General features: G+C 45.5%; 1 protein-coding gene across 1 annotated transcript in view; it reads right to left on the minus strand.

The window, feature by feature from the left end:
* Positions 1-27,853, minus strand: part of Hydin (HYDIN axonemal central pair apparatus protein) — a 343,862-nt gene that overhangs the window by 72,871 nt on the left and 243,138 nt on the right. The window contains 12 exon segments of the mRNA XM_051201355.1: positions 61-269; positions 3,220-3,441; positions 5,220-5,826; positions 12,339-12,515; positions 15,310-15,451; positions 17,439-17,622; positions 19,824-19,958; positions 20,916-20,921; positions 21,631-21,845; positions 24,931-25,104; positions 26,434-26,607; positions 27,464-27,637. Coding sequence (XP_051057312.1) covers positions 61-269; positions 3,220-3,441; positions 5,220-5,826; positions 12,339-12,515; positions 15,310-15,451; positions 17,439-17,622; positions 19,824-19,958; positions 20,916-20,921; positions 21,631-21,845; positions 24,931-25,104; positions 26,434-26,607; positions 27,464-27,637 — 2,419 coding nt within the window.

Below are 27,853 nucleotides of genomic sequence, written 5' to 3' on the forward strand. Positions count from 1 at the left end.
CTGTTCCCCTCTGGTGGTGTGAAAGCTGTGGGTCCTCTCCCTGGTTGCTGGGGGCCCTACCTGATAAACTTTTCCTGGGAGTGTTCTCCATCAAAGCTGTTCTGGTCTATGTCAGACATCGGGGCAATGGTCCCGGATGTTCCCCCAGAGAGGCCTTTCCTGCTGTAGTTTGTTCGACGCTTTTCCTTCTGAGCTTCGCGAGCTTGTTCTATCTTTTCTTTCGCTTTCTGCTTGCTCCCCTTAGACGGAGAGGTCTGTTCCTCTTGGGCCTTAATTCAAAAAGGAGCACAAAGGCTTAACTACCCCTGGCACACAACAAAGACAGAGGTGCCTACAGCATGCTTGCAGTCTGGCTGGTGAGCAGCAGGTGCTGGCCTCTGGGAAAGAGTAGTGCCAGCTTCATGAGTTAGTAACAAGGCCAATGTTCCTCTGGGTACTCTGTTCCCTGAGGAGGGGGAGCAATCTTGAAGCTGACAGAGAGCATATGGGATGAATTTCAGCTCCTGGCAGGGTCCCATCATAGCCAGCTGGGCATTCAATTTACTTGGCATTGCTTGGGCCAGTTTCTCCAGCCACCTGCCCACATGATGGTTAATATTTTATTGGCATATTCTACTCCCCACCATTTCCTTTCTTCTTCTCTTTGTTCTTAGGACTTAAAAAAGATTTAAAAGACTCTCTTACTATTTTGGGAGGGAGTACAAATGAACACTTACATCTAATTGGTTACATTTAATAAGTGGATCTCTCTTTTTTTTCCTAGTGCATTTTCATGCTTCTTGATCTAATTTTTCTCTGATTTTTAATTTATTTATCATTTTAACCTTTTAATTTTAGGAAACTTTAAAATCTGAAGGCGTGCTACAATCCTGGCTTTGCTATTGGTAACCCTTAGTCAAGCTACAGATGGCGACTGTGTTCCTTTATGTGCTGCTATGTTGACACACCCCACAAAAGCAACGTAAGGAAGAGTTTTCCTGGCTCCCACTTTGAGTCTACGGGGTGGGGTGGGGGGGGGGAGTGCTAGGGAGCTGGCCATGCTGCACTCACAGCCAGGAAGCAGAGGGATGACTGCTTGTGTCCAGCTGGCTCTCTCCTTTACACCCAGTCCACGATTTACAATAGAATGGTGCTGCCCACATTTGGGGTTGGTCTTTCCATCCCATTGACCTAATCTAGAAAATCCGCCCCCCCCCAACATGCCCAGATATTTGTCCCACCAATGATGCTAGATCACATCAACCTGACACTGATTCTAAGCACTTCAGCTCACATCTCCTCAGAACAAGGACTGTCCCCTACACTTCCAGTATAGAGTTAGCCAGAGCTAAGGACATGAGCAATACCCCTGTAATGCACACAATGCATATTAATGCTTCCCCCATGTGTCTCAGGCATGCATTTCCATAGTTATGTGTTCCTGTGGTGCTGTGAATGAGAATGGCCCTGTAGCCTCATATACTTCAGTGCTTGTTTCCAGCTGGTGCAACTGTTTTGGGAAAGATTAGGAGGTGTGGCATCCTTGGAGAAAGTGTGTTATTGGGGGGGATGAGGTTTGAGGTTTGAAAGCCCACACCAGGCTGTCTTTCTCTCCCTGTCTCCAACCTGCAGATAAGATGTAAGCTCTCATCTACTGCTTTAACACCACGCCTGCCTGCTTGCTGTTGTGTACCCAGCCATGACAGTCATGGACTCACCCTCTGAAAGTGTAAACAAGCCCCCCCCCATTAAATGCTTCCTTTTATAGGTTGCCTTGGTCATGGTGTCTCTTCACAGGAATAGAAAAGTAATTAAGACAGTTCCCAAGTGGTTATATATTACAGATTATCATACTGCATTTGTTACTACATTTCTATAGGAAATTTGAATCAAGTACCTCTCGTGTACGTTCAGTTACGATGCTCTAATTCTACCATCATGTTTATGTTTTCAGCTATTGTTCTGCTAGCTTAAGAATAAAGTTTTCCTTGTCAGTTGCAAAAGAGCTAGAGTTCCTCCTCAAATGACAGGTTAAAGATTGCTTAATTGTTTCTTTGACAGGGCCAGTTTTCAAAAGAAGGGGGTTGGTGCAACAAATTAGCACTTCTGATCATGGTGCTAATTTTCTCTCTCTGTCTTACTTAATTTGCAGAGTCACCATTGGGCATTCTGCTCTGGTGAGGCACACCCACTAATGCTGCTCACTCCAGATGCTGACTTTCTACCTGTTATTGGACACCGGGTAGAGCCTCATTGTGAGGCAGATGGGGTCTCGAGGTGGTTTCATTTCCTGCTGGACAGTATATGGCTTGCAGGAGCGAGCATATGCAAAGGGATTAAAATGTTGGGTCACCATTATTCCCTTGGGATAACAGCCTCTTTTTCCTGCCTCACGGGTCATATGTCATGCTGCCCTTCCTCGGTACCCTTTTTCCCCTCTAGTGGTCTTCTTTCTGATCTCCTAGCCTATGACCATACTTCACATCCACTGACACACATTATATCCACATGCACACCCACTGATATGAACACACATCAACACTACAAGTTAGTTTCAGTTGAAGAAAGAAATGGAAGAAGACTCTAGAATACAGGAAGACAGAATTAATATTGTGAAAATGGACATAGTACCAGCCCATCTACAGATTTAAGGCAGCCCCTCTCAAAATTCCGATGACAACAGTCACATGACAGAAAAATAATCCTAACTTTCATAAGGAAGCACAAAGATGCTGGATCTCCAAAGCAATCCTGAGGAAAATGAGCTATGCTGCGGTACAACCACGCCTGAGTGCATGTTACACTAGAGAGTGTGGTAACAGGCACACAGATGGGTGGAACGGAATAGAGGAGACCAAGAAATAAGTCACCTAATTAGGGCAGAAGGAACATGGGGAATATGGTCATGGCACACAATGTAGCTGCATCAGAAGCTCATGAGGGACCCCATTGCTTGGTATGAAAACATACACAATAATTTTAAAATGCCATTTTGCCCATTTCCTTACATATGAGCTTCAGTGTAATATGATACATTTCCTAAACTGTCCCCTGGGATTAGAAAAGAGGAGTCATTTCCAGTCTCCCTCCCCACCAGGTAGAAGTTCATGGAGACTCCTCAGGCAGGAGGCCCAGAGAAACAAGCCTCATACCAGACTCAGACTGTTGCCTTGTGGGGGTGGACTTCCTTCCCTGTCCCTGTGAACCTGCCACATTCAAGACCAGCCACAGATGCTTTACCTTGGTTACCATGGTGTTGAGGAAGAGATCCGAGTCTACTTCCAAGTCTTTTTTCTCGTCCAACAGGACGAGGTCATCGTTTGGTGGAATTACAAACACGAAGTGCTTCAGGACCTCAGGGGCCACCGAAGACTGCCGCTTCACTGGGTAAGAGATGATGGAGAACAAGGCAGGAGCTGGGATGGGTGGTCCAGAGGACCCCAGGCCTAGGATGTCCAGGATCTAAATGAAAAGTTTTGCATTAATTCCCTGTGCAGGTTGTGTGCCAACACCACACCCCTGTTAGAATGAACAAGGGTGGTCCATGCACCTTTCCCTGCCCTCAGTGTTCTTGAGAGATTCTAAAGGAAGGATGGGTCTCCGAACTGGCTCTACCAGGATTTTCAGACCATCCTAGAGGATCTTGCTGTGGGATGTTTATTGCTTTGTATTTATCAAAGCCTTTGTCACACTTTATTGTGACAATTTGTCTGTCAGGGCAGGAACTAGGTTGATAAAACAGATGGTGGCCTAACCCTCCACAGGACTATTTAATTTAAACAGACCAATTCTTAAGGTTCAGATGTCTACAGCACAGATCTTTTTCATTCATTCTCATAGTTCATGTTATTTTTCTTTAAATGTTCTTCTTTCCAAAGACAAACAAAAGTTGGGTTGGAGGCAGGTTATATACAGCAAAGAGAAAACCTGCCAAACAAAGCAAAGGTTCTGAGTCTCCTCTCAGTGTGCTCTGGTCTATAATACACGAGCCACCTCCAAATCAAGGGTCTGGAAAGTAGGCAGCAAGTTCCTTCACAGTATGCAGAAGTCCTTAGAATAAGTACTCAGGGTCAAGATTGTCATGGCAACAGTAAAAGCTATAGCCTGCTCTATGGGCTAAGCACTCTGGTAGTGCTACCAATTCAAAGCCTCCATATAATCTACATCCCATCCCATGGTCCACAGAACATCGTAGCATGGAACTGGAGTTGCTTCCTAGGATTTACAGTGTCCACAGAGAAAGCCATAAGTCCCAAACCAGTATTAAATTAACAGTCTAACCAACCCATGGGTCCAAATGTGGAGGGTACAAAATTATACAAGATGTTCGTGGCAAAATGAAAGAGTTTCTTGAGTCTCCACTCCCACAGTTCTTTGCCTAAGCTTGGCCTGAAACAAAACTGTGAGATGAGTAGAGGGAGTGTGGTGTACTCTTCAGCCTGCCCTGGATCTGCTATAGCATCGATGAAAGTAAGCACACTTATATAACATAAATTTTCCTTTATGAAGAACGGCTTTCCCCCCTCCTCCAACTCTCACCTGACATTCATCCCTCCTAAGGTTATCTTCTGTTAGTCTAAAGTCTACCTAGTTTCTGATGAACCAGAAGTCAGCAAACTGTGGCTCTGCCCACTCTTTGACAAGTTTGTCCTGCTGTTGGCTTTTGTAAATAAAGGTTATTAGAACATGGCCATGCCCATTGTATCTTGTTGATGGTTGCCTTTTAAAGGCTGAATTGAGTGGTTGTTGCAAGGCTGTATGACCTTAGCCTAGAATTTTACTTTCTGATCTTTTACAGTAAAAGTTAGTTCCTAGACATATATACGTATATGTCCTACTCCCCATAAACCACCAGTTGAGGTTGCGTTATAAGGCACAATACTTCTGTTGGTAGTAGCGAATGGCTACCTAATAGATTACCATCCCAATGGGAAGTGTGTGGGAAAGGGTTTTGGAATAAATGAGTCTCTTGATTGGCTCCCAAACACATGTTCTCCTGGGTACTCGTGTTGTCAACATTAAAGATCAGCTGTACAGACAGCTTTTAATGAGGCCAGATAGATGGAACAGACTGGTGGACCTGCCTATGGAGTGAAAAGGTTCCCTTGCATTGCCGTTGTATATGCAAGGAGGCATCAGAGATTCATTGAAGGGGGTATGGATTTTCAATACAAGGAGGCATGTTTATGTTAGCACAGTCCCCATGCCTCACTTGTTTTATCCCGCAGAAGCCTTTGTACCTGATCTCCTTTGGGAAGCTTTTCACTCTCCAGGGCATGCTTCCAGCTCACTCCTTCAAAGTCTGGAGTGTGAATGTTGATAAAGGGCACCCCCAGATCCTTCTTCCCCTCATGCTCCTCTTCACCTTCACCTTCCACATCACTCCGCTCCTCCAGTGCCCGCAGCTTCTCCAGGCGTTCCCTCTCAGCCTTCTCCCTCTCCAGGCGTTCCTTCTCTGCCCTCTCCTTTTCCAAGCGCTCCCTCTCCCGGTCTTTGCGGCCCCTGCGCCCACCACCACCTGACGGAGCCTGGCGCTGGTCGTCAGGCTCATGGGGCATTTCTTCCACGCCTGCGTGAGGCATCTGGACCCCTTGCTTGCGGTCCCAGTATATGAGGATGTTTTGGACATCCTTCAGACACAAGTCATAGACTTTAAACCTTTGTGCCAGTGTCTTGTCAGCGTCCTTCAGGAAGTCTCCTTCGCTGTCCTCTTGTTCCTGGGTAATAGGGAACCCAAATGCGTAGTCAGTCGTGGGTTTCTTTTTCTTGGAGGGTTCTTCAGCTGTTTGCTGCTCTCTGACAGAAATTTTCCTTTCTATCGATTCCAACTTCATTTCTAACTTGGCAGTGGGGGGGGACCTAGAAGGCAAAGCATATGAATTATGTATCAACTTATTAAAGACAAGCAAAACTGAATACTGGACAGCAAGGGACATCTGGTTTCACCAGGTGAACGATGACTCGGGTGCCTCCCTAGGTACAGGAACTTTGGAATCACTTTGTGTGTGTGTGTGTGGTGGGGAGCTGCATCAGAAGTTCTGTCTCATGGTTTCATTTTGCAGATGTGGGCTTCATCTAGTGAACTTTGAGACAGGTGCCCAGGCACTTCAGCATACATTCTGCTCTAGGGCGGCTGGTCTGAATGACTAATAGAAAAAGACCAGCAAAGCCTGTTTCCTGCACATGCATTCAGGTGCCCCAGGAGAGGTCAGAGAGTGTGGTGGTTGGAACCCAGCAGTATTGCACCTTTGTGATCCTGCCAACAATCTAGTCCTCTCTCTGCATAATGAGGATAGTCAAAGGACTATTATGTGCAGATTCATATAAGGGATTTACAACAGTGCCTCTCATGGAGTAAGGGTTCTCTTAGCATGAGGTTATTAAAACTACACAGCTTTGTAGTTTGTTTCTGGGGACAAACTAAAGTTTAGAATCTGGTCATGCTTAGGCTTTGAAAATAGTATTTATGTGGGGCAGTGGTTGTGCATGTCTTTAATTCCAGTACTTGGGAGGCAGAGACAGGCAGATCTCTGTGAGTTCAAGGCCAGCATCGTCTACAAAGTGAGTTCCAGGAGAGTCAGGGTTATACTGTCTCAAAATAAAACCTGTCTCAAAAATAAAAACCAAAAAAATTATTTATTCGATGAACTTGGTATACAGAAATCAACCCTCATCCCCATTTCTTACTGTACTTTCAAGTATATTTTGTGGGCTCTGCTTTTTTTCTCTTTGCTTAGATGAAATCCTTAGGCAGTTCCATCACTTTGGGGAAACATTCTTAGATGACAGTAAATCCAGTCCAATCTCATGATCATTGCCTTCAGTATAGTCCAGTGCCTCCCCTTCCCAGCCAGCTCAATTGAGGGCTGTTTCAGGCATGGAGTCATGAGTGACCAACAGCTGGCTTTCCCTTTCATCTCACTGTGCATCTTCTACTTATTCATCTTGACCACGGACCAGCAAGGTGGCCACATGGAAGTGATTGTCAGAGCTACCCTATGGGTAAGAACTCCAGCACCCCACTTCAGCTCATGTGAGAGGAGGCCTCAGTCTGCAGAGCCATTGTGAGGACATCGGGGTTGGTATAGAATGTGGTGCCAGGTTGGGAGAGGGGCCTTGCAGTTGGAGATTATAGAAACTCAACATAGAGTAACTGGAGGCTGACAAAGGACTGCAGAGTATCTGGCAAGATTTAAGAACATGGGTGATGAGCTTGAAGCAATAGGCACAGAAAGAAAATACATATATTATTCTACACACACAGTCATGTAGGAGGCTACATGGCAAAGTCCAGAAAATACAAAGGACCACTATGACATGGGACATGTTCTCTGTAGTCAGACATTTGAAAAGAGATGCCCCAAATGAAGCCATTTATTTGGAAGTTGGATCACATACTTTGAAACACTCTCTGAGTTCAACAGCTATAAAGAATAGTCAGAAAGCTTTGGATAGGAGCAGGAATGCCAGCGTATACAAGGGGATGCTTAAAGCAATGCACCTGTGAATGTGTTCAAAACTTCATAAATTAGAAAACAAGAATGAATAACATTAATATCTACCATAAGAACTTAGAAGGAGAATTGAAGAAAAACACAGTAAAAAGGAAGAAATTGTGAAAAGGCAGGAAGAGACACTAACAAGAGAGAAAACAAGTCACAAAGTCAATAGCAGTTTTTTGGAAAAACATGGAAATAAACATTTTTTGGAGACAGATTCTAAAGTAAGCAGGCTGGCCTTGAACATGCAATGTAGTAAAGGATGAACTCGAGCTGCTGATCCTCCTGCCTCTACCTCCTGAGTGCTGGGATTACAAGTGTGTGTTACTATGCCCATTTTTATGAGGTGCTGGGAATTGAACTTCAGACACCATGTATGCTAGGCAAGCATTCTATAACAGTTGTATCTACATCTCTAAGATGAAAAACTTCTAACAAATTTGAAAAATAATAGAGAAGGGCATGAATGCATAATAAATGAATAACATGTAGGATGACAACAAGGACATGGCTATAGAGTTAGAAGCCATTTAAAGAGATAGTAAGGAAGATAACATCATAAGATGACTATTTTAAAAGAAAACTATGATATCTCTTATGTTACTCAGAAACCAGAGAGAAAGAGACAGCAGAAAGGTTCAGGGAGAAGCTGTATCCTTCAAAGGCAACCCCTCAATGACCTACTTCCTAAAAGTCGATTTATCTATGGATTCTTCAACCCATTAATCAATCCATCAATGAATCAAGTGTCTTCATGATCTGTTATTTCACAGGAGGGCAATAATGTTTTCACATGTGAAGCTTTGGGGAGCGTTTTCCTCCTTCTTCCCCTCTCTCTCCCCTCCTCCCCCCTTTTCTCTCCTCCTCCTCCTTCCCCTCTTCCCTCTCCTCCATCTTCTCCCCCTCCTCCTCTTCCTCCTTCTCTCCCCTCCTCCTCTTCTCTTCCTTCCTTCCTTCCTTCCTCCCTCCCTCCCTTCCTCCCTTCCTTTCTTTCTTTCTTTCTTCCTTCCTTCCTTCCTTCCTTCCTTCCTTCCTTCCTTCCTTTCTTCCTTCTCCTCCTCCTTCTGATTTAAACCATAATGGGATAAAAATGACCAAGTGGGGATAGAAGAGTTTGAGGCTGAAAACCTAAGGATGACTAATGACTAATGCAGTTGGGGCCAGAAAGGAAAGATAGAGGTGGGAGGAAGAAGAGGGAGAAGAGGGAGAGAGTGTGCCCGGAGACGTGAAGCTGGGACACTTAGAGGAGAGCTCAAAGGCCCGTGCCCTTTATAAAAACCCTACCCACCAAGACACCAATCAAGTCAAACGTTGACACATGGGTGCCTGATATGAACATGAAGAAGCTATTGGAGATTTTGAGCAAAGGGTATGATAGAGACTGAAGTCAGGGTAAAAAAAATCCCATTGAATCATGAATGGGAACCGAGCAAGTAGAGCCTGAGAGCAGGGAAACATTTTGGAAACTTTGATTATGAAAGAACAAGAGAAACACAGTGCTGGTCCGGATTTATTTCCTTTCACTTCCAGAGGATGTATTTGGTCTCAGCTGGCTTTCTCTGAGCTAGTATTTTCAAACCAGATGACTACAGAAGACCAAGAAGGGTATTAAGAAGTCTTCCCAAGAAATATGGTCAAATGTGCTAAGCTCAGGTGACATGCACATAGTTTGTCTGTAAATAGATGCATGGGCTATGGTCATTTCCACTCATTCTGAAGTCACCAAATCACACTTGAAGCTACTCGATCCCTAGCCTGTGGTAGGGACACAGGAGGGGCAGGGCTCAAGTCACTTCAAAGTCCCAGTAGACTCCGGCTGAAGACTATGATGAAGTAAGTGGACAGACTTCTAGGCTAACTGTGCTCTGAACAGCCTTTTTCATGACATGTGAATTATTATCTTTAAAAACTAAATTTGGGGATGGTGAGATGGCTCAGTGTGCTAAGGCACTTGATGACAAGCCTGATTACCCGAATTTGATTTCTATGACTCATGTAATGGAAGAAGAGAACTGATATCCATACATTGTCCTCTGATGTCCATTTGTGTGCTATGGCACACACACATGCACACAAATAAATATAAATGTAATCAAAAATTTAAAAAGGGATGATAAACTGGCAAAGATTATTTTAATGTTTTCCCCAATAAAATATGGAGCTGTTGGTTGGTGAGGAACTGGAGGCACCCAGAACAAGGCAGGCCTCTGCCATTGCTCTTTGTTGCCCATAACAAATCGGTAGTAAGACCCCATGGCCGAGCATCATGTACTTTAGTTGCAGGACATAGAGAAATCAAAGCAGAATTGACCAGGAAATTATCTCCTTACTGGTTGGCTTTTATTGTGTCATAAGGTGCAGCTGAGGGAGAAAAGACATCGTTGATCTTAACCAGCATTGGACTGCATGCTATAAATGACCTGCTAGGCAAGATGTACCATTGGCACAATAGTGGCAAGACTGTTTATGGGAGTAATCGAATGTTCTCTTGACTGGATTTGAAGCCCGCTCCACAGGAGCGAATTCAAACCTGGTATTGTAAGCGTGGTCAAAAACCATGGCTGCATGGCGGTTCCTCAGGAAAATGGGAATTAGTTTACCACAGGACCCGGCAATCCCACTCTTAGGCATATACCCAAATGATCCACATCCATGCAACAAAGACATCTGTTCAACTATGTTCATAGCAGCACTATTTGTAATAGCAAGAACCTGGAAGCAATCTAGATGCCCCTCAATTGAAGAATGGATAATGAAGATGTGGCACATCTACACAATGGAATACTACTCTGTAGAAAAAAATAATGGTATCTTAAAATTCGCAGGAAAGTGGATGGCACTTGAAGAAACCATCCTGAATGAGGTAACCCAGTCACAAAAAGAGGAACATAGTATGTACTCACTCATATATGGATTTTAGACCTAGAGCAAAGGATCACCAGCCTATAATTCACACCACCTGAGGAACTAGGATACAAGGTGTATTCTAAGAGATTCATATAAATTCCCTCACAGAACCGGGAAGGGACAAGTCCCCCAGAGCTCAGGGGAAGTGAGGGGGCAGCGAATGGAGAGAGAAGTAGGAGAAAATGAGGGGGAGGAAAGGAAAACACATGCGACTAGGAAGATTGAGCCCAGTTAGGAATAGAAGACAGGGGAGACAGACAGACAAACAGACAGACAGAGAGAGAGAGAGAGAGAGAGAGAGAGAGAGAGAGAGAACATAAAAGAGGGAACAAATATTGGTTTGAAGATAAAATTGAACACAAAGAAAGGTCTAGAGAACTACAAGACTGCAGCCAACTAACAATTTGAGCGTCCGTGGAAAGACTACCATAAATGTCCTTCCCGGATAGTGAGATCAACAACTAACTTATCCATGGAGCCCTCATCTAATACCTGTTGGAAACAGGAGCAAACACCCATACATAAACACTGAGTCGAACTAGAACCCAGATGCAGATGGAGAGGACAAGATCAGGCGGCAGAAACACATACAGACAGCTTACCTGAACAAGGAGGAGCTAACGGGCCCCCAGACTGATAGCTGGGAAGCCAGCTTGGGACTGACTCAGGCCCCCCTGAATATGGGTCTCAGCCAGAAGGACTGAGCAGTCTAAGGGATCTCAGACACTGGAGCCAGGATGTATCCCTGGTGCACAAAAGGACCTTGCGAACACATCCCCCATGGAGGGTTACTCCCTTAACCCAGAGACAGGAGAGAAGCCCTAGTCCCTACTTCACATGACCTGTCAGATCTACATGACCCCAACTGGATGGCATTCCCCTACATATGAAATTGGGGTGGGGGGATGGGAGGGGAGGGTGGTTAGAGTGCATGTGAGAGGGCAGAGAGGGTAAAAGGGAGGGAGGGAGGGAAGGAGAGAAGGAGGGAGGGAGAGGGAACTGGGATCGACATGTAAAATAATAAATTAAATTAAAAAAATGCTTTGACTCCAAAATTTAAGTTCAAGTACAAGTTACTAGGGAAAAGGATTTCTATTTTTGTTTCCACAGAAAATGAAAAGCTGTGGATTCCTTCCAGACTAATGTGGTTTGATCAAGCAAGACCACCTGAAACAGAGTACCAGGTGATCCTACATTCAAAACAGCTGGATAAAGCAGCCTTACAGACTACAGCGAGGATTTCTGCATCTTCTTAGGATCCCCTATGACAGCGCCCCTTACCATCAGGAAGTAGTTTGGAAAGAACGATGTCCAAATTCCCAAATATTGTCTATAAATGTTTGTTTTCATTTAAATGGACTTGGTTATATAAAATAAATAAATAAAAGAACATAATTATGTACATAATTATGCAAAGGAAGAAAGAATGCATTCATTTTTTTTTTCTTTTTAAAAATCAGTCATGGTTCTTGTTTTTTTTTTTTTTTTCAGGTTTCTTATCATAATAAAAAGAAATGGCCATGTGCTTTAAAAAAAAAAAACAAAAAAACAAACCATGGCTGCAGAAATGAAGGCCTTGGGGAGAACCTATTGATGCCCCGGAGGCAAGTTTTTCATACTAACCTACTTAGCACCATTTGGGGCCCTGAAGCAGGTAAAGGATAGAGCAAAGTCTATGATAAGGTTCTGGGACTCTGGCTTCATCTGTGAACCTTAGGTGGGGACCATTGTCCTGAATGTGTGGGATGTTAAAATGCATGGCCAGGTGAGGCACAAACTCAGCACCTACACAGTCAGTGATTAATAGTGCTGGGCTTGGTCCTTCTGCCTTCTTCCCTACCACAGTATCCATGTAACCATAACATGGTTAGTCGGGTTCCTGGAAGGTAGAGACACTGGTCTGGTTTGCAGGTTACAGTGGTGGCCCCTTTGCTTCTCAGTAAGGAGCCATTAAGGGCCACTACCTGCTTGTTTGTGGCTACTTGTGACTTCTTTAGGGGCGGCTCCTCCTTCACAGGGCCCTGTTTAGGCTTTTTGATCTTTCGTCTCAGCTCATCCTCTTCCTTCTGCCGCTCCAGCTCCTGCTGCAGTTTCTTCTCCTGCATCTCCCTCGCCAGCCTTTCCAGCTCCCTGCATCGAGCCAGAGACAGAAAACAGAGCTCAGGGCCTCCTATTTCACCTGCCTGGCTGGGGCTGCCAGGAGGAGGGAGCCTGTGCAGAGCTTTCTTGGAAGGAAGGAAGGAAGGAAGGAAGGAAGGAAGGAAGGAAGGAAGGAAGGAAAAGAATGAGGTAGGAAGGAAAGGAGGAAAGGAAGGAAGGAGACCACAGCTCTCTTTAAAAGATCATTCAACAAATCTCTGATGAATTAGATGCAATTAGAATTTTTTAACTCGCCCTGTCTCTTTTCACTGGAGAGAAAGACGAAGGCTGAGAATATGCCTGATCATTAGGAAAGAATGTTCAAAGATGGCGGTGGCATCAGTGCAGGTACTGTCCACTTCCCTACGCCCTCACACCTGATGTTCAGACATGGAGGAATGGTGTGCTTTGAATACCAGCCCCCAGCACAGCTGGTACAGAGCCGTGGTGCTGGCTCTGGAAGGTCAGTCCTCTCTTTCCCTTTGTTCTTTCCTTCTGTTCTGTGCATTCAGTCAAGTCTGCTCTGCTGCTAACAGCACAGAGGCATCAAAGCAGGTACCATGCGTAGAGGAGCGAGGAGATGGCTCTTCTGAAAACATCTAACCCACGGCTTTTAACCTGGGAGTCACAACACTAGATGGGATTATGTAACTGAATTCAGTGGTTGTGAAAAATCTGGCAACAGTAAAAAGTTTCTGGATATACAACATCAAAAACTTAATTAAAAAAATAAAATCAAATACCGTGAAGACTAGGCTGGCTTGGAACTCAGAGAGGTCCGCCTGCCTTGGCCTCCAGAATTCTGGGATTAAAAGTGTGTGTCCTCATGCTGGACACAGCTTTGACTCTGAACATATAACATACTCATCGTGTGTGTATGCATGCCATTCCACTGTGCATGCGATGTCAACGGACCTGCTTGGCTCAGATTCCAGACTACTGTATGTTATGAATTGCAGGGTTTTTTTTACTGTACAAAGTTTTCTGCTTTTATATAAACAGAATAGCTTAATTACGGAAAAGAAAGTAATTTGTTAGCATGGAAACAACAAATTACTATATCAACGTGTTAGAAGGATTGATTTTAAGAAATGCTGTTTGAGTTGCATTTTAAAAGAATGCTGAAATGAATTTTGGCTTGAGATTAAGGCAGAATGTCCAGAAATTTTTGGAAAAAAATCAGACTTCTGATATTTTGTACTACATATTCATGTGAAAGTATCCCCAGCATTTATTATTATAAAATAAAAATATCGATCAATTCTGAAAAATGCTGAAGATACTCTTTGTGTTCAGTGTCAAAGATTTAATTCTTTACATAAAAATAAACAAGTAACTGGCTGTGGTAGCACACACTTTTACTCCTAGCACTTGGGAGGCATAGGCAGAAGGTCTCTGAGAGTTTTGAGTTTGAGGCCAGCCTGGTCTACACAGTGAGACCCTGTCTCAACAGAAAAAGTATATGCATCTCATTACTTTGCAAATTTACTTCTGTATATAATAATTAGTAAAATTATATGTATACCAAAGAATTGTTTTAAAATAAATTTTATTCTGATACCAGAGATTGTTTGGCTTGTATATTAATTTACCTATATTACCTGAGGTCATGTAAACATTCCTTAGGTAAGAAGGACTCAAGAACACAAAAGCTTAGGAAGCCCTGTTTTACCCATCCCTTCATCGCCACTCATCTGTAGTGCTCCTGGTTGCTGTGACTCACTGCTCACTGAAGCTATGTCTACATCCTTCATTTTGTGTGTGTGTGTGTGTGTGTGTGTGTGTGTGCATGCACGTGTGCACGTGGGTATCCATGTTACAAACAGCTTGTTGATGAGCTCTGGGACTCAAATGTGCTCTGTGAAGCAAATGCGTGAAGGCAGCAGGCACTGCAGCCTTGATGGTAAAGTGGTGTTTCTGGAGCACCAAAAGCTAAGCTTGTTATGTCTCAATGAGCAGACATTTCTCCTACACAGGGGAAAGGATGAAGGTATGCTGTGTGTGTGTGTGTTATATAATCTCTTTTTGGAGTCAGTGAGAGGAGTCTGGAGGCAGAGGGAAAGAAGAAAATGGGCATATATCATAGCTGAGTACCACTGCTCTGCGACCTCGAATGCTGGAAATCCCAGAACGTAATGGGCAATGGCGCTGGCCCTGTCTGTGATGTCTGAAGGTAGGATAGGAAGGCTGTGTGTGAGACAGATAGCCTGAGCTTGCGATTGATTCAGCTCTGGGTGCTATATGGTGTGTGTGGGGTGTCTAGTTCCTGCGCAGTCCCTAGTGAGGCACACTGACTGGTTTCCCTCCTGGGTTTCCCTGCTTGTTGATTGTCAGCTGCACAGTCCGAGGGTCACACAGAGGCAGATGTGGGCTTAAGAAGTGGGGGGAATGGTTAGATCATTATACCCATGTCAACAGAGTGGCACCTGAGTTACAAGCTGCAGACACCTAGGCATAGAGGACAACAGGTCCTACCCAGAATTCATTTGCTAGGGCAGCCAGTGGGAGCACAGGGACATGACATACTTCTTGCTAGCCTCAAATGCCCCAGCAGGAAGGGAGTAGAGGCTAGGAGGAGATACTCTGAGAGCCTGCAGCAGCTGGGGCCCTGGGGTAGCCAAGTGGGTTTCTCCACCCTCCCTCCACAGTGTGCCTCCGGGTCTTCCGTGGTTGTTGCTGTCTTTCTGGAAGATAGATCAGAGCGGACTGTGTACCCTCTAACTCTGATCTCCGCCCGAGTCCCTCCCCAGGGAACAGTGCTGTTCTTGCCAGCCATTGGTCCTACCTCTTCTTTCTCTCCCGGAGTGCCTGCCGAACCTCACGGTCGAATGTGATTTTCTCTTCCGGTGTTAGGGCATCGTATTCTTCCTCATCTAATGTTCGGAGGCGCTCCTTCTCCCGAGCAATAGCTTCTTTGCGTTTGCGCTCTGTGGAGTGAAGGGAGAGGGGGAGGGGGAGGTCGAGGTCTTAGCAGCTTTGCCCACACGGTGACAGCAGGAGGTGGCAGGAGGGTGGATGGGATTCCGGGTCCCTGCTGGGTTTCCTTTATCTCTATCATGCCAAGTTTGGGTTCCATCTATGGTTGGCTGAGCAGTGGTCCCCAAAGATGTTCAAGTCTTAGTCCTTAAACTTGAGGATACGGGGCTTTCCACCACAGAAGGGCTTTTGCAGACATGACTGAATACGGCGGGGTCCTATCAAAAGGTCCCTTATAAGAAGGAGGCAGAGAGTCAGAGCACAGGGTTAACAGCTCTGTGACAGAAGAAGCAGAGGCTCTATGCTAAGGGCTGCAAGGAGCAGTGTGAGCCAAGGAACCCTAAAAGATGGTTCCTAAAAGCTATAAAAGGCGAGGAGCAGGATTCTTCCCCACCACAGCCTCTAAAGGTCCACAGCACTGTTAATACCTCGACTTTAAGGACCTTTGACCCCAGAACTGTAACATGATAAGTCCATGTTGTTTCATGACACCAAGTTTGTAAATTCTATGGTGCTAATGTTTGTGACTCCCTAAATTCACAGATAGAAACTTAATCCTCAATATGAAAGTGTTGAGAGATGAACAGGTCTTAAGGGAGGAGCCCTCATGAATGGGATTAGTGTCCTTTCAAATGAGGCCTGAGGGAGGATGATGCCCTTCCTACCAGGCCAAGAGCCAGCAAGATAACACTGGGTCTGACCACAGCTGGTCCTCACCAGACTCCGATGCTGCGCTGAGATACAGATTCAGTCCAAAGATCATTGAGAAAATAATAATTATTATTAATAACACGCCATTTCTTTCAAGTTGATCTTTATAGACACGTGTTCTAGATAATTGGGAAGCAGGAGGTTAAAGTACTTCATGGTTCCCGATGAGAACATGATGAAGCCGACTGAGTTCTGTTCACGAACAAAGTCTGCTTTAAAGATGTCCTTGCTTTAAAATGATGAGCTGTGCAGATGGTGCCCTGAGAGAAAAGCCTCAGTGAAGCACAGGACAGTATCCAGAACCCCTTCTCCTCAAAGGCGGGGCTCTCCTGCCTGGGGACAGAGCGGGCAGCGGTCTCCAAACTCCCCTCACAGGCCTTGTTTGGCTGACCTGCTTCTGACTAAACTAGTGGTAATTCAAGTAACATTATTTTCATGTTTTGTCTCCATTTTTCTTTTTAAAATTACATTTATTTACTCTGTGTGTGTGCGTGTGCATGTGCATGTGTGTGCACGCAAGCACACATGTGTGTCATGGTCCACATAGAGAGGCCAGAGGACAGCTTGCAGGAGCTGGTTGTCTTCTTTCACCATGTGGGTCCCAAGGATGGAATTCAGATCGTCAGATTTGGTGTCAAGCACCTTTATCTGTAGAACCATCTTCCTGGTCCTCGCTATTTTTCAAACTTTTTAATTACTAACTTTTTCTGGCCATTGAGGTAATAAGAGAAGTGGCTCCCTCTGAATGTACTATACTTGCATCCTTGCTATGCAGCCCAGGCTGACTTTGAATTAAATCCTTCCTAAACCTACTGAGCGCCATCACATTTGTCTGTCATGTGATCTTGAGAAGACTTTTTGTATTGTGGGGCTTCACTGTCTTCATCTGTAAAAAGGGGGCAATGATATTCACTGGTGAGGATACAATGACCCAATGTGTACAAAATAGCCCAATTAGTTCAAAGGAACTGCATGTTTGTCTTAAACTGGACCAGCAAGCAAAGCATCCTAGGTCGGGATGTGCCCACAGTGTGTTCTCTTTAGCCTGTTCATGATAAGAAACAAGTGCTCCAGGTGCTTCCCAGGTCAGAGGTAAGGTGCCAATGAGACATAAGTATAACAATGTCTTTATCGAACCAGGGAAATGGGTTGAAAAGCACAAGGCCCCATGGCAAGGAAAGCCCTGTTGGGCTTGGGAAGGATGGCCAGGGAGGTTGGGGTCCTTGCCTTCTAGCTCCTTTTTGGCCTTCTCCTGGGCTTTCATGGCCACGTAGTCCTGAGCCATGTTGAGGACATATATGTGCTCCCGGCTGCCGATGGCCTTTAGCAGGCAGAGGAGGGCAGAGGGCGCACTCCGAGCAAAGAGCGTGTCCAGGCTATCGAACACCACGCCTCTGAAGCAGTCACTGAGCTGCAAGCAGAGAGAACAGGATGGTTATTTCAGTCTGGAGGTCAGCTGCTCTCCATGGAGAGAAGGCTTGTTCTTTTGTCAGGTTCTGCACACCCACTGGGCTCCAAAATAAACACAGGAAACCAAAGTCCAGGTACGACATGAAAGGAAGAAGCTGGTTTTGTGGAACTTACTGGTTCTTACAAAACGTATATGAACAACAAATGCCTAGTTACCTATGAAAGAGTATAGTGGCAGGTGATTGGAGAACAGAGGATTTGTTTCATCTCCATGTGTAGAGTAAAGGAACAAAGAAAATGTCAAAAGGTTTAGAAAGATCCATGAGGTGTATAAAAATAAGATGCAAAGAGAAGAAAAGAGAAGAGTTCGCATGGATAGAGAAATAGGCAGCAATGGAATGCGGGCCACCTGTGCTTCTCTTTTGGTGTGTGTACATGTATGTGCATGTCTGTGTACAGGTACACACACACATGCATGCATATGCATATGGAAGCCAGAAGACAACCTCAGGTGTTATTCCTTGAGAGCCATCCACCCCTTATTTATTTATTTTAAACAGGGTCTCTAACTGGGACTTGGGGTTCACCAATTCCACTCTGTTGGCTGGCCAATGAGTCTCGGGGATCCTTTGGTCCCTGCCTCCCCAGATTTTGGATTACAAATACATGCCACCATGCTTAGATGTTATGAGGTGCCTGCTGGGAGACCCAATTCAGGCAAACGCTTTACCATTAAGTTGTCTCCCAGGCCCGTATTTTTCCCAGGTCCCACTGCCTTGGAGTGAACTTTGGCAATGTAACTGGAGCAGTATGATTCTGGTGATATGAGCACCAAAGAATGGCTTTTCCAGCAGTGTGCTATTACAAAGGAGATCAGTGGAGCTACCGACAGCCAGGAACAAGCAAGAGGAATGGAGCTGAATCCCCAGCACTTATGTAGGCATCAGGCTGGTGTGGCTGCTGCTTGTACCCAGCACTTGGGAGGCCAAGATGGGGTCTCTGCAGTAAGCTGGCTAACTAAACTAGCCAGAACTGGTAATCTCTGATTTCAGTGAGAGAGACCCTAACTCCATAAATAAAAACGAAGAGCAGTTGAGAAAGACACCTGAAATCAACTTTAGGATTCTGTGTGCATGTGTACCTCTTTCCTCCAACCCATATGCACACACTCATACAAACATATGCGCGCGCACACACACGCACACACACATATACACAAAGTGCATTTAATAGTGGCCCAGTGTGAGAAACCAAGGCAAACACACAACTCTTGTGCCTCCTAGTTCTTGTTGGTCATGGCTGCAGACCAGCTATGTATATTTTTCCATGTGTGAGCACTGGAGATCAAACCAAGGTCTTGAGCAAGCCACACAGGCACACTTCCACTGAGCTGCAGCTCCAGTCCCCTCAAGTTTAAAAAAAAAAAGTCATCATAATGGTTTTGATCTTAAAAGTAGTATGTCCTTGAAAAGAATTTAGAAAGACAAAAGGAGATATGAAATCCACATACATAGCTACTAACCAAAGAGAACACCTGACTTGCATGTAGGAGTTGTCTTTTTTTTTTTTTTTAAACCATGCATGTGACATTATTTGCAAATATAAAACGTAATTTTGCTTGACATACTAATATTTTTCGCATTACATACTGAAAACATTTTTAACAGTAGTTTACAGAGATCTATGTTTTATTTTGGAGACAATATCTCACTGTGCAGCCCAACCACTATGCAGTCTCAAATCCACAACCTTGTGTGCATACAGCAGGAGAGGTGCACAGCCCCAGCTTTCTGAGTGCTGGGATTTCAGGTGTACATCGACATGCCAGTCAATTCTAACTTTTGGCTGCTTACACTATACTTTTAAACCCATCACTCTCCTCTCTCTCCTCCCCCCCTCTCTCTCTCTCTGTGTGTGTGTGTGTGTGTGTGTGTGTGTGTGTGTGTGTGATCTGCTCCCTAGGTCTCCGAACAGTGGCTTCAGACTGCAGGGAAGGCAGAGGCCATGGGCAAGAGCTGCCAAAGGGATAAGCAAATGGCTGTTGAGAGTGAAGGAGCCCACTCTCCCTCTTTGAGACCCGTGGGTGGGTGGGTGGGCTCTGAATTGCTAAGGGTGGCTGATGGCCTAGCAGCTCAGCTCTCAGCATGGGTTCACTGTGTGAGTTCCAAGCCTGTAGCTTTGTGTGGATGGGTGTGCACGCACCTGTATCCGCTCAGTCAGGATCTGAATGAGAATTTCTTCCGGGAGCACACAGCTCATCAGCCCAGTCTCACCTCCCACACTGGCGCTGACACTGAGCCGCCGCTGGGTGGGCCCCATGAGAGGGCTAGAGGAAATCTGTTGAGTGGGAGAAGAGCCAGAAGTCAGAATCTACAGTTTGCACTCCCACCAGCAGTGGAGGAGTGTTCCCCTTTCTCCACATCCTCTCCAGCATGAGTCATCATTGGTGTTTCTAATTTTAGCCATTCTGGCAGGAGTAAGATGGTATCTCAGAGTTGTTTTGATTTGCATTTCCCTGATAGCTAAGGATGTGGAGCACTTTCTTAAGTGTCTTTCAGCCTTTTTGATTTCCTATATTGAGAATTCTTTCTTCAGTTCTGTACCCTGTTTTTAAATAGGATTATTTGGTGTTTTGTTGACTAGTTTCTTGAGTTTTTTTGTGTATTTTTTCCTTTTTTCACCCCACTTACTTATTCTTTTTTATACATCATTTTTATTTATTTTACATACCAACCACAGTTTCCCTGTCCCCCTCTCCTTCTGTCCCCCCCTCCACTTCCCTTCTAACCAGTCCCCCACCCACGCCTCCTCTATTCATCTGGAGAAATCTTAAAACTGTGAACTTAAGGTTTCTAGTGCAGCTGGGCCACCAGCGTTCTCAACTATCTTTTCTTTATGCAGCACTAGTTTCTGATTTTATGCATGATAGTTGAAATATCTGTGCTCTGCCACTTCCCTTTAGCACAGTCTACAACTCTAAACTTGGTACTGCTTTCTAAAAAAGATCACACTTCTTCTATACACATCAGAGCTGTCAAATAAGATTATTTTCCCAGCCTCAATACTCCATCTCAATTCTCCTATCCTTATCTACATCTTTAAAAAAGAGTTTATGGACCCCAGAGGAAGCCAGTGCCATTATCTTTTAACTGTGCTTAATCCTGCCCCTCACCCCTTCTCCTGGAATTGCGTTTCTCCTTGGGCGCACCTTATATTTCTCCAGGAGTGCCTCCCCTTTTCTCTCCATCCAACTACCCACTCTCCCTGTGCCCCAGCGCTGCTCTCATTTTAGACCTGCATCTTACTTTTGCCTTCATTGCCCTCCTAGCAACCCGCTCTTGATGCCAGGCTTGCTGTCTGACAGCTCCCTTTGCCCCCTCTGCTCGCACATTTTAGCACTTCCTGCTCACCTGACTTCATTTACCTCAACTCATTCTTCACTTTCATCCATCTCATGCCACTGCCTTTAGCACTGCTGTCTGCCAAGATGGCTCATACCATGTGACTTCTTTATAACTTACCATGACTTTCCCTATAGCCCCGCACCACTTACCTTAGTGGTCCAATCCTTTATATTCCTTTACAACTGGTTTGAGCCACAGGGAATTACTATTACGGGATTCCAAAAATGGTTGATTTTTTTTTTTATTGGCCACTTTCTAAGGTTCGACTTAGTTTCTTTTGTAGTTATCTTCTGTCACCATCTTATTTTAGACAATTTGTATGTGTGATTGTCTTCCCCACAAGTGCTCGCTCAATCAGTGCAGCTCGAGTGCAAGACCTTGCTTCCTTAAACTTTACCTCTCTGGCATCCAGCTTGGTGCTAACAAAGGGTAAGTACTTGCTGGGTACCAGACAGCTGCACAATAATTTCTGATGGAGTAGCACAGGGACAGCAGTCTCCTGGTAAGGACAGCCTTAGAGAAAGAGGGTGCTAGCCTAGCTGTATGATGCCTGCCGGGGAGGAAGAGAAAAGATCCCAGCCCTCTTCCCAGGGGTCCCTGCATACCTGTGGTGTATCGGATTGGTGCAGATGATGCTGCTTCTGAGACCCAGACAAGTGGCTATCAGCCTTGCCTTTGGGGAGCAACACGCTCCCACGCACACTCTTTGTAGTTTTAAATTCCTGGGTCACCAGAGTGAGTTCTGAGGTAAACTTGCCCAGGTTCTCAGTGCTTAGTCGTGCTGGTGCTCCGATATTTTGGGTCATTGAAGACTCTTGAGCTGTTAGGAGAAGGTGGATTTTTAGTAAATGTCATCTTACAATATGCAGGAAATCACAGTGGGGATGGTATGCCGAAGCCAGTGCTACTTTCTTATAGAATACTGAACCATCTTCTCATACAGCTGACTGAACCAGGTTGGAGGAAGAGGCTCCACCCACCAAGCATTGGATGTTGGGTCACTTGTGGTCTGGGTTCTTTCCTGCCTGCATTAGTTACATGTTTATTGTTGTGGTAGAATGCTGTGACCAGAGGGAACTTATAGACAAAAGTATCTATTTTGGCTAATGGTTCAGAGAGGTAAGAGTCCCTTATGGAAGGGAGGCAAGGCAGGGGCCGGAGCTGGGAGATCACGTCTCACATAGGAAGCTGAGGGAGCGGAACTGAAAGGGGGAGCAAGGCTATAAACTCTCAAAGCCTTCCCTCCATGACACACTTCTCTCAGCAGGGCCACACCTCCGATAGTCTCAGAACCTCACCAAACAGTGCCACCAACTGGGGACCGAGCATTTAAATATCTGACCCACAGAGGGATATTTCCCAAACTACCCTACTGCCTGCCTTTTCCTTTCTCGTTTTCTTTCCTTCTTCCTTCTTTCTTTCTTCCTTCTTCCCTGTCCTGTCATCATTTTACCTCTGTCTCCTTTATTGATCAATTTCTCTAAACAGTGATCAAACCACCACTGTCACAATAATGAATATTTGAAATTTTCCAGTAGCAGCATAAAAGTAAAAAAAAATCAACTAAAATGGTATATTTTATTTAAACTATTATGTTACAATGGATGGTTCAACTTATAAGCTATAAGCCAAGCATAAAAACTGACAGCGTTGTTGTGAATTCTGTCTATTCTGCATCTTCAGTGGTCCAGTGTACACTGTGCTCTTATGCCTCACCCAGGCTTGAACTAGCCACAGCTGAAGCATTCAGCAGCTTCCTAAGGCTAGCAGCTTCTGCTTGGCAAAGGCAGGCTTGCACTTAGCTTGCTGACTGGGGCATTCTGCAAATGCTGGTTAGGGCCTAACCCTTCTACTGTGGCTCCCAGTGGCACCAGAAACCCCTGGACCTTGAGAAACCAATGTAGGGCCCATTCATTCCCTTGTAGCTTTCAGCAGGATCCAATTCTGCTCAATGACTTTTTGTTTTTTTTTAAATACATCTTAGTTATGTGTCAGCTCTACACCCGACATTGCTCCCAGGGCTGTGAATACAGTAGAGAGGAAAATGAATACAACCCCTGCCCCAGAAGCATCTGTACTGAGAGCAGCAGGGACAGATAACAAAACAAAACAAGTGAAATGAGACTTTTGTGCTAATTAGAGCAAAGGACTCCAGAGCAAGAAGGTAGATGATGTGAAAGCCCCACCCACTTGTCTTCCATCCTCCTAAGCTGCAAGTCTCTCTCCTTCTCTCCCCAGGGCCTGTCCTGCTGAGTCCCTGCCTTCAGGACCCCTGGATTTTCTATCCATTCTTCCTCTTAACATACAGGTATTCCCTGAGGATCTCCATTCTCCTTTGGGGCCTCTCTGGGCCAATTCCAACCTTTCCAGTGTCTGACAGATTACTCCAGCCCTGTCTCCAGTGTGATGACACTCAGTTCAGAAGCTCAAATTCATCATCTTGCCAGGATGCTAACAAAATCACATGAACCATTTGTTTATCAGAAAACAGGGAATGCGCAAAGGAGTTAGAATCATGACATTGCTCAGGATTTTCCCTGAAGAACTGTTTCTCTCATCTACCCAGCAAAGAGCCTTGTTTTCTCCCATGAGCATTCCAAGAGGATCAACTAGCAAGTGTGGTGCTGTCAGGAACTGTGTCACGCTGTTAGGACTGTTAACAGAGATGGGATCCAGCTCTAAGCAGGTCCTCTGCTTCCAACACAATATATGCTTTTCCTTGCGTGGTTGCTCTCCTGACCAGTGGAGTCAGGATTACGTGGCTTGTATTGGGAAGAACACACCAGGACTCTACGATGAGATCCAAAAGTTCAATCTATCTTCATATGCTGCCTCCTCCACCCCAGGATTCCTTCCACAGTGAATGATGACATTCTCCTACTCTTTGTGATCACTCCTGAACATCCCCTTGCTCTTTCAGCTCTCCACCATGTAGGTAGACACAGAGTCAGCTGGACCTAGGCCATTTCCCCTGCTTTTCTATTGCTCCCTTTATATTATGAGAGCTATTTTCCTACTTTGGTTTCTGAACATCTGGGAGTGACCACTGTCACCCCCAAATTCTTCGTTTTCTTCAATAGAGTTCAACTTCCTAATCAAAGCTAATGATAATTGACCCGACCAGCCTTCCCACCTTTGAGTTACCATCGATTGCCCTGATTTCTTGGTTTTCCCCTTGTCTCTATTTTGCCTGTTAATAGTCACTTGATCCCCAAAGCCCAATTCCATGAAGCCTTTCCCCTGATGCCTTTTGTTGGAACCTTCTAGTCCTAAACTTGCTCTGCCACAGAAACAGAAACTTCTTTGGTTGTGGTATTTCCTCCGTGCTGACAGAGCTCATCTGAGCCTCCCCTCCAAGTGTCAGCCCAACTACAATGTGGGTTGTGTCTCTTATGGTTCTGTTTTCTACTGTGTCAAGCATACACTCGCACTGCTCATGGAAAAATACCTCTGTATACTAGGTGAAGAGAATTCTTTGGGACAAACTGGCAACATGTCACACACCAGCCTTTGCCCAGGAAGCTCAATGTGATGCATAGAGGGATGATCTTAGAAGCAAGGGTACCATCACTTGACTAGGCAAAGCCAAGAGGAGCCTGAGGTGGTAAAAGAGCTTGCCATTTGAGTTCAGTCCCCAGAAGCCACATAAAAATCTGTTGTGGTAGTGTGCAAGTGTAAGCCCAGGGCTGAGGAGAAGAAATGGATGGATATTTGGACCCCATTGAGCAGCTAGCCCAGCTAATCAGTGAACTCCAGACCAATGAGAAACCTTGTCAACAAACCAGGTGGGGAGTTCCAGAGGACACCCAAGGCTGTCCTCTGACTTTCACACACGCATGCCCTTGCGTGCATGTGCAACCCCCCGCCCCACACACACAGAGAAAACCATGGATAATGAGTCTTACCCGACTCCTCAGCTTCCCTCATGGACTGCTCTATGGCAGCTCTGATGCACAGCTCTCTGGCCCGAATCCCTGAGATGTTGCTACTGTCTGACATGGCTTCCAGGACGATGGAGTCGATGTTCAAGCAGGCTGCGTTGTAGTACTTGGCCATGCTGATGGCATTGGCTGTCTTTCCTGTAAAAATGGCCAGGGTATTGACTCTCAACGATTCTCATTCCCTTAGTGTCCTAGACATAAGTCTGCAGAACAGAGGACCCTATGGAGTGATTTCTGAGTGCTTCACCTCCAAGACAGGAGGATCAGGAGTTCAAAGCCATCTTCAGCTATTTAGGGAGTATGAGGCCAGCCTCAACTCGAGTCCAAGAAAGAAAGAAAGGAAGGAAGGAAGAAAGAAAGGGAGGGAGGAACTGAAGGAAGAAGGGGCAGAGGGAGGAAAGGTGGGAGAGGGGGAGGGAATGGGTTACACAGGATGCTGAACTGTGATCTCTAAAGATATAGATGTTCCCAACCCCGGAGCTGCAAACATGTTCCCTTATATGAGAAGTGTGATCATTTTGCATGTGTGATCAGTTTACAGAGTCTACCATGGAATATGACTCCAGATTACCTGAGTGGCCTCAATATCACTACAGGGGTCCCTAGGGGAAAAAGCAGGAAGGTTAAGTCAGTGATGTGACAGCAAGACACTGGAAGAGATTGCACTGACAGCTTTGAAGAAGGAGGCATTGCCCTGAGCCAGAAATGTGGGCAATGTTTCCAGACAGTAGGAGAGTCAAGCAAATGGACTGCCCACTAGTGCCTCCCAAAGGTAAAACAGCCCTGCTGACCCACTTAAGACAGGGCCTCCAGGACTGTGAAGAGGGTAAATCTGTACCTCTCCAAGAAACTAAATTTGTGGCTGTTACAGAGGCCACATATTATAAATCATAAGTCTGACACCTCCTCATGAAAAGTGTCAGATCATGAATATATTTTCCAAAAACGTGTCTGTCTCTGTGTGGTATCTACATGTATGTACACCCGTGCTGGCCTGTGTGGAGGCTGGGGTTTGACACAGGGTATCTTCCTTCGATGGCTTCTCCCCTTTCTTTTAAAGTCAGGGTCTTGTACTGAACCTGAGCTCACTGTTCCATGTCGACGGGCTGAGACAGGCCCCCTGGGGCCCGCTTGCTTGTGCCTCCCAGCGCTGGGGTTAGCGGCACAAACCATTGCTCTCAGCTTCCATGTGGGCTCTGGGGTGGGGTGGGGTAGACCCATGTATGCCTTCATGCTTGTCCTGAAAGCACTTTAATGACACACTTGTGTGCTGCTGGTTTTCCAATTGTAAAATAGACACAAAACCGTTTAGACCTCTTTTTTTCTGGAGACAGGGCCTCTGGGTACATGCCTGTGATCAGAGGAAACACCTATGATTGGCCCTGACCACGGCTGATGTTGCCACAGTTCCTTATGGAAGAGACATGACATCTCTGAACATAGTCTCCCCTCGGGATTGTCAATTACCTGACAAGGGTGTCCCGTGGATGATAATGGCTATGCCCTTCCGGTTCTTGGCCAGGCGGCCTTCTGCAGAAATGTCGATGCCCAGGTGGCGGGCAATTGCCTTGCTCACCGGATTGCTTTCCACTTCTCCAACCTCCTCTGCAGAGTGGCTGTCTGTGCTCTGGATCTTGTCAGCTGGAAATCCAAACCACATGTGAGTGCATACACAAGCGTGCATGCCAGAACGTCTATAGTACATAGGTACCAGCAGAGGTAGGAATGAAGTTTTCTTTTCAAAGACCCTTATTTCTAAAATGCCCAGTGCTGCAGCAGTCCCCACCTGTGCTAGAGAAGAATACCTCATTGGGCTAATAATGTATCTCTGCATTTTAAAAAAAAAAGAAACTCACTGGCTTAAATTCCACTTGGAGGGAATTCTCTTGTTGAAAAATAAAAAGGATGGCATTGTGGAGAGGAGTCTGGAGTTGGCTCTAGGGGATCCAAGGCACTTCAAAAGATAGGGGCAGAGCCAGGATTGTGGAATGAGGAAAAGGTGCCAAAAAGGTCAGGGACCACTAGGGGTGAGTTGAGCCAGGCAGCCTAAAAGCAGGCACGGCACTGGAACCCTGCCTTTATCTCAGGTTTGTCACTGTGCTCCCTGGCGTTAACTCAGATCTCAGAGAAAATAAGGGTCAGAAAACGGGAGGCACAGTGAAGGGTTTCTTTATGTTTGATTGGAAGAATGCTCTCCACTTCCTCAGACCTCAGAGTGGTTTTTTTTTTTTTTTTTTTTTTTTTTTTTAAACATTTCCCATTTGGCTATAATGTTAGCATTAAGGGATCAGGTCTTCCTTAGTCTAATGAAAATGCAAGTGAATGTAGCTTCTGAGTTCATAGCACAATGTGAGTAGAGGGGTCGCCACCACATGGTGGGTGGGAAGCCACTGCAGGAGGCCCAGAGTACCCTTTTTATGGAGCAAGCTATCCAGAGATTGACCAGCCCTTTCATTTCTGCCAAGGCAGAACTGCCCCCTGCCGCAATGCTGGTTACTTTGGAAGGTTAGTTTCTCCAGGCTTTCTTCATCCTCATCCTCATCTGGGAAGCTTTTGGAGTCACCCATAAGATGCCGCTCTTCCAGGTTGGATGTGACAGAGATCCCTCGGCTAAGTGATGTCCTCTTGGTGCTGGCAGAGGTTCCCTGGTCTGATGCCATCTCTTCTTCTTCTGCAGCGGAAGCAGAGGATGGAAACAGATGGGAAAGAGCTGGGTGGGGAGCAAGGGAGATGGGAAAAATGATACGGAAGAGGAGCTGTGCTGCCCGAACCCTGTACTAGCACTTCCTCTGTACACGGTGTTTCTGCATTTAAACATGTTTAGATACTGAAAGTACCAAATGCCCAGTAAACACAGAGAGTTCCTAAGAGTTCCAAATTATAGTTT

Source organism: Phodopus roborovskii, unplaced genomic scaffold, assembly GCF_943737965.1.
Source record: "Phodopus roborovskii unplaced genomic scaffold, PHOROB, whole genome shotgun sequence".
Taxonomy (NCBI): Eukaryota; Metazoa; Chordata; class Mammalia; order Rodentia; family Cricetidae; genus Phodopus; species Phodopus roborovskii.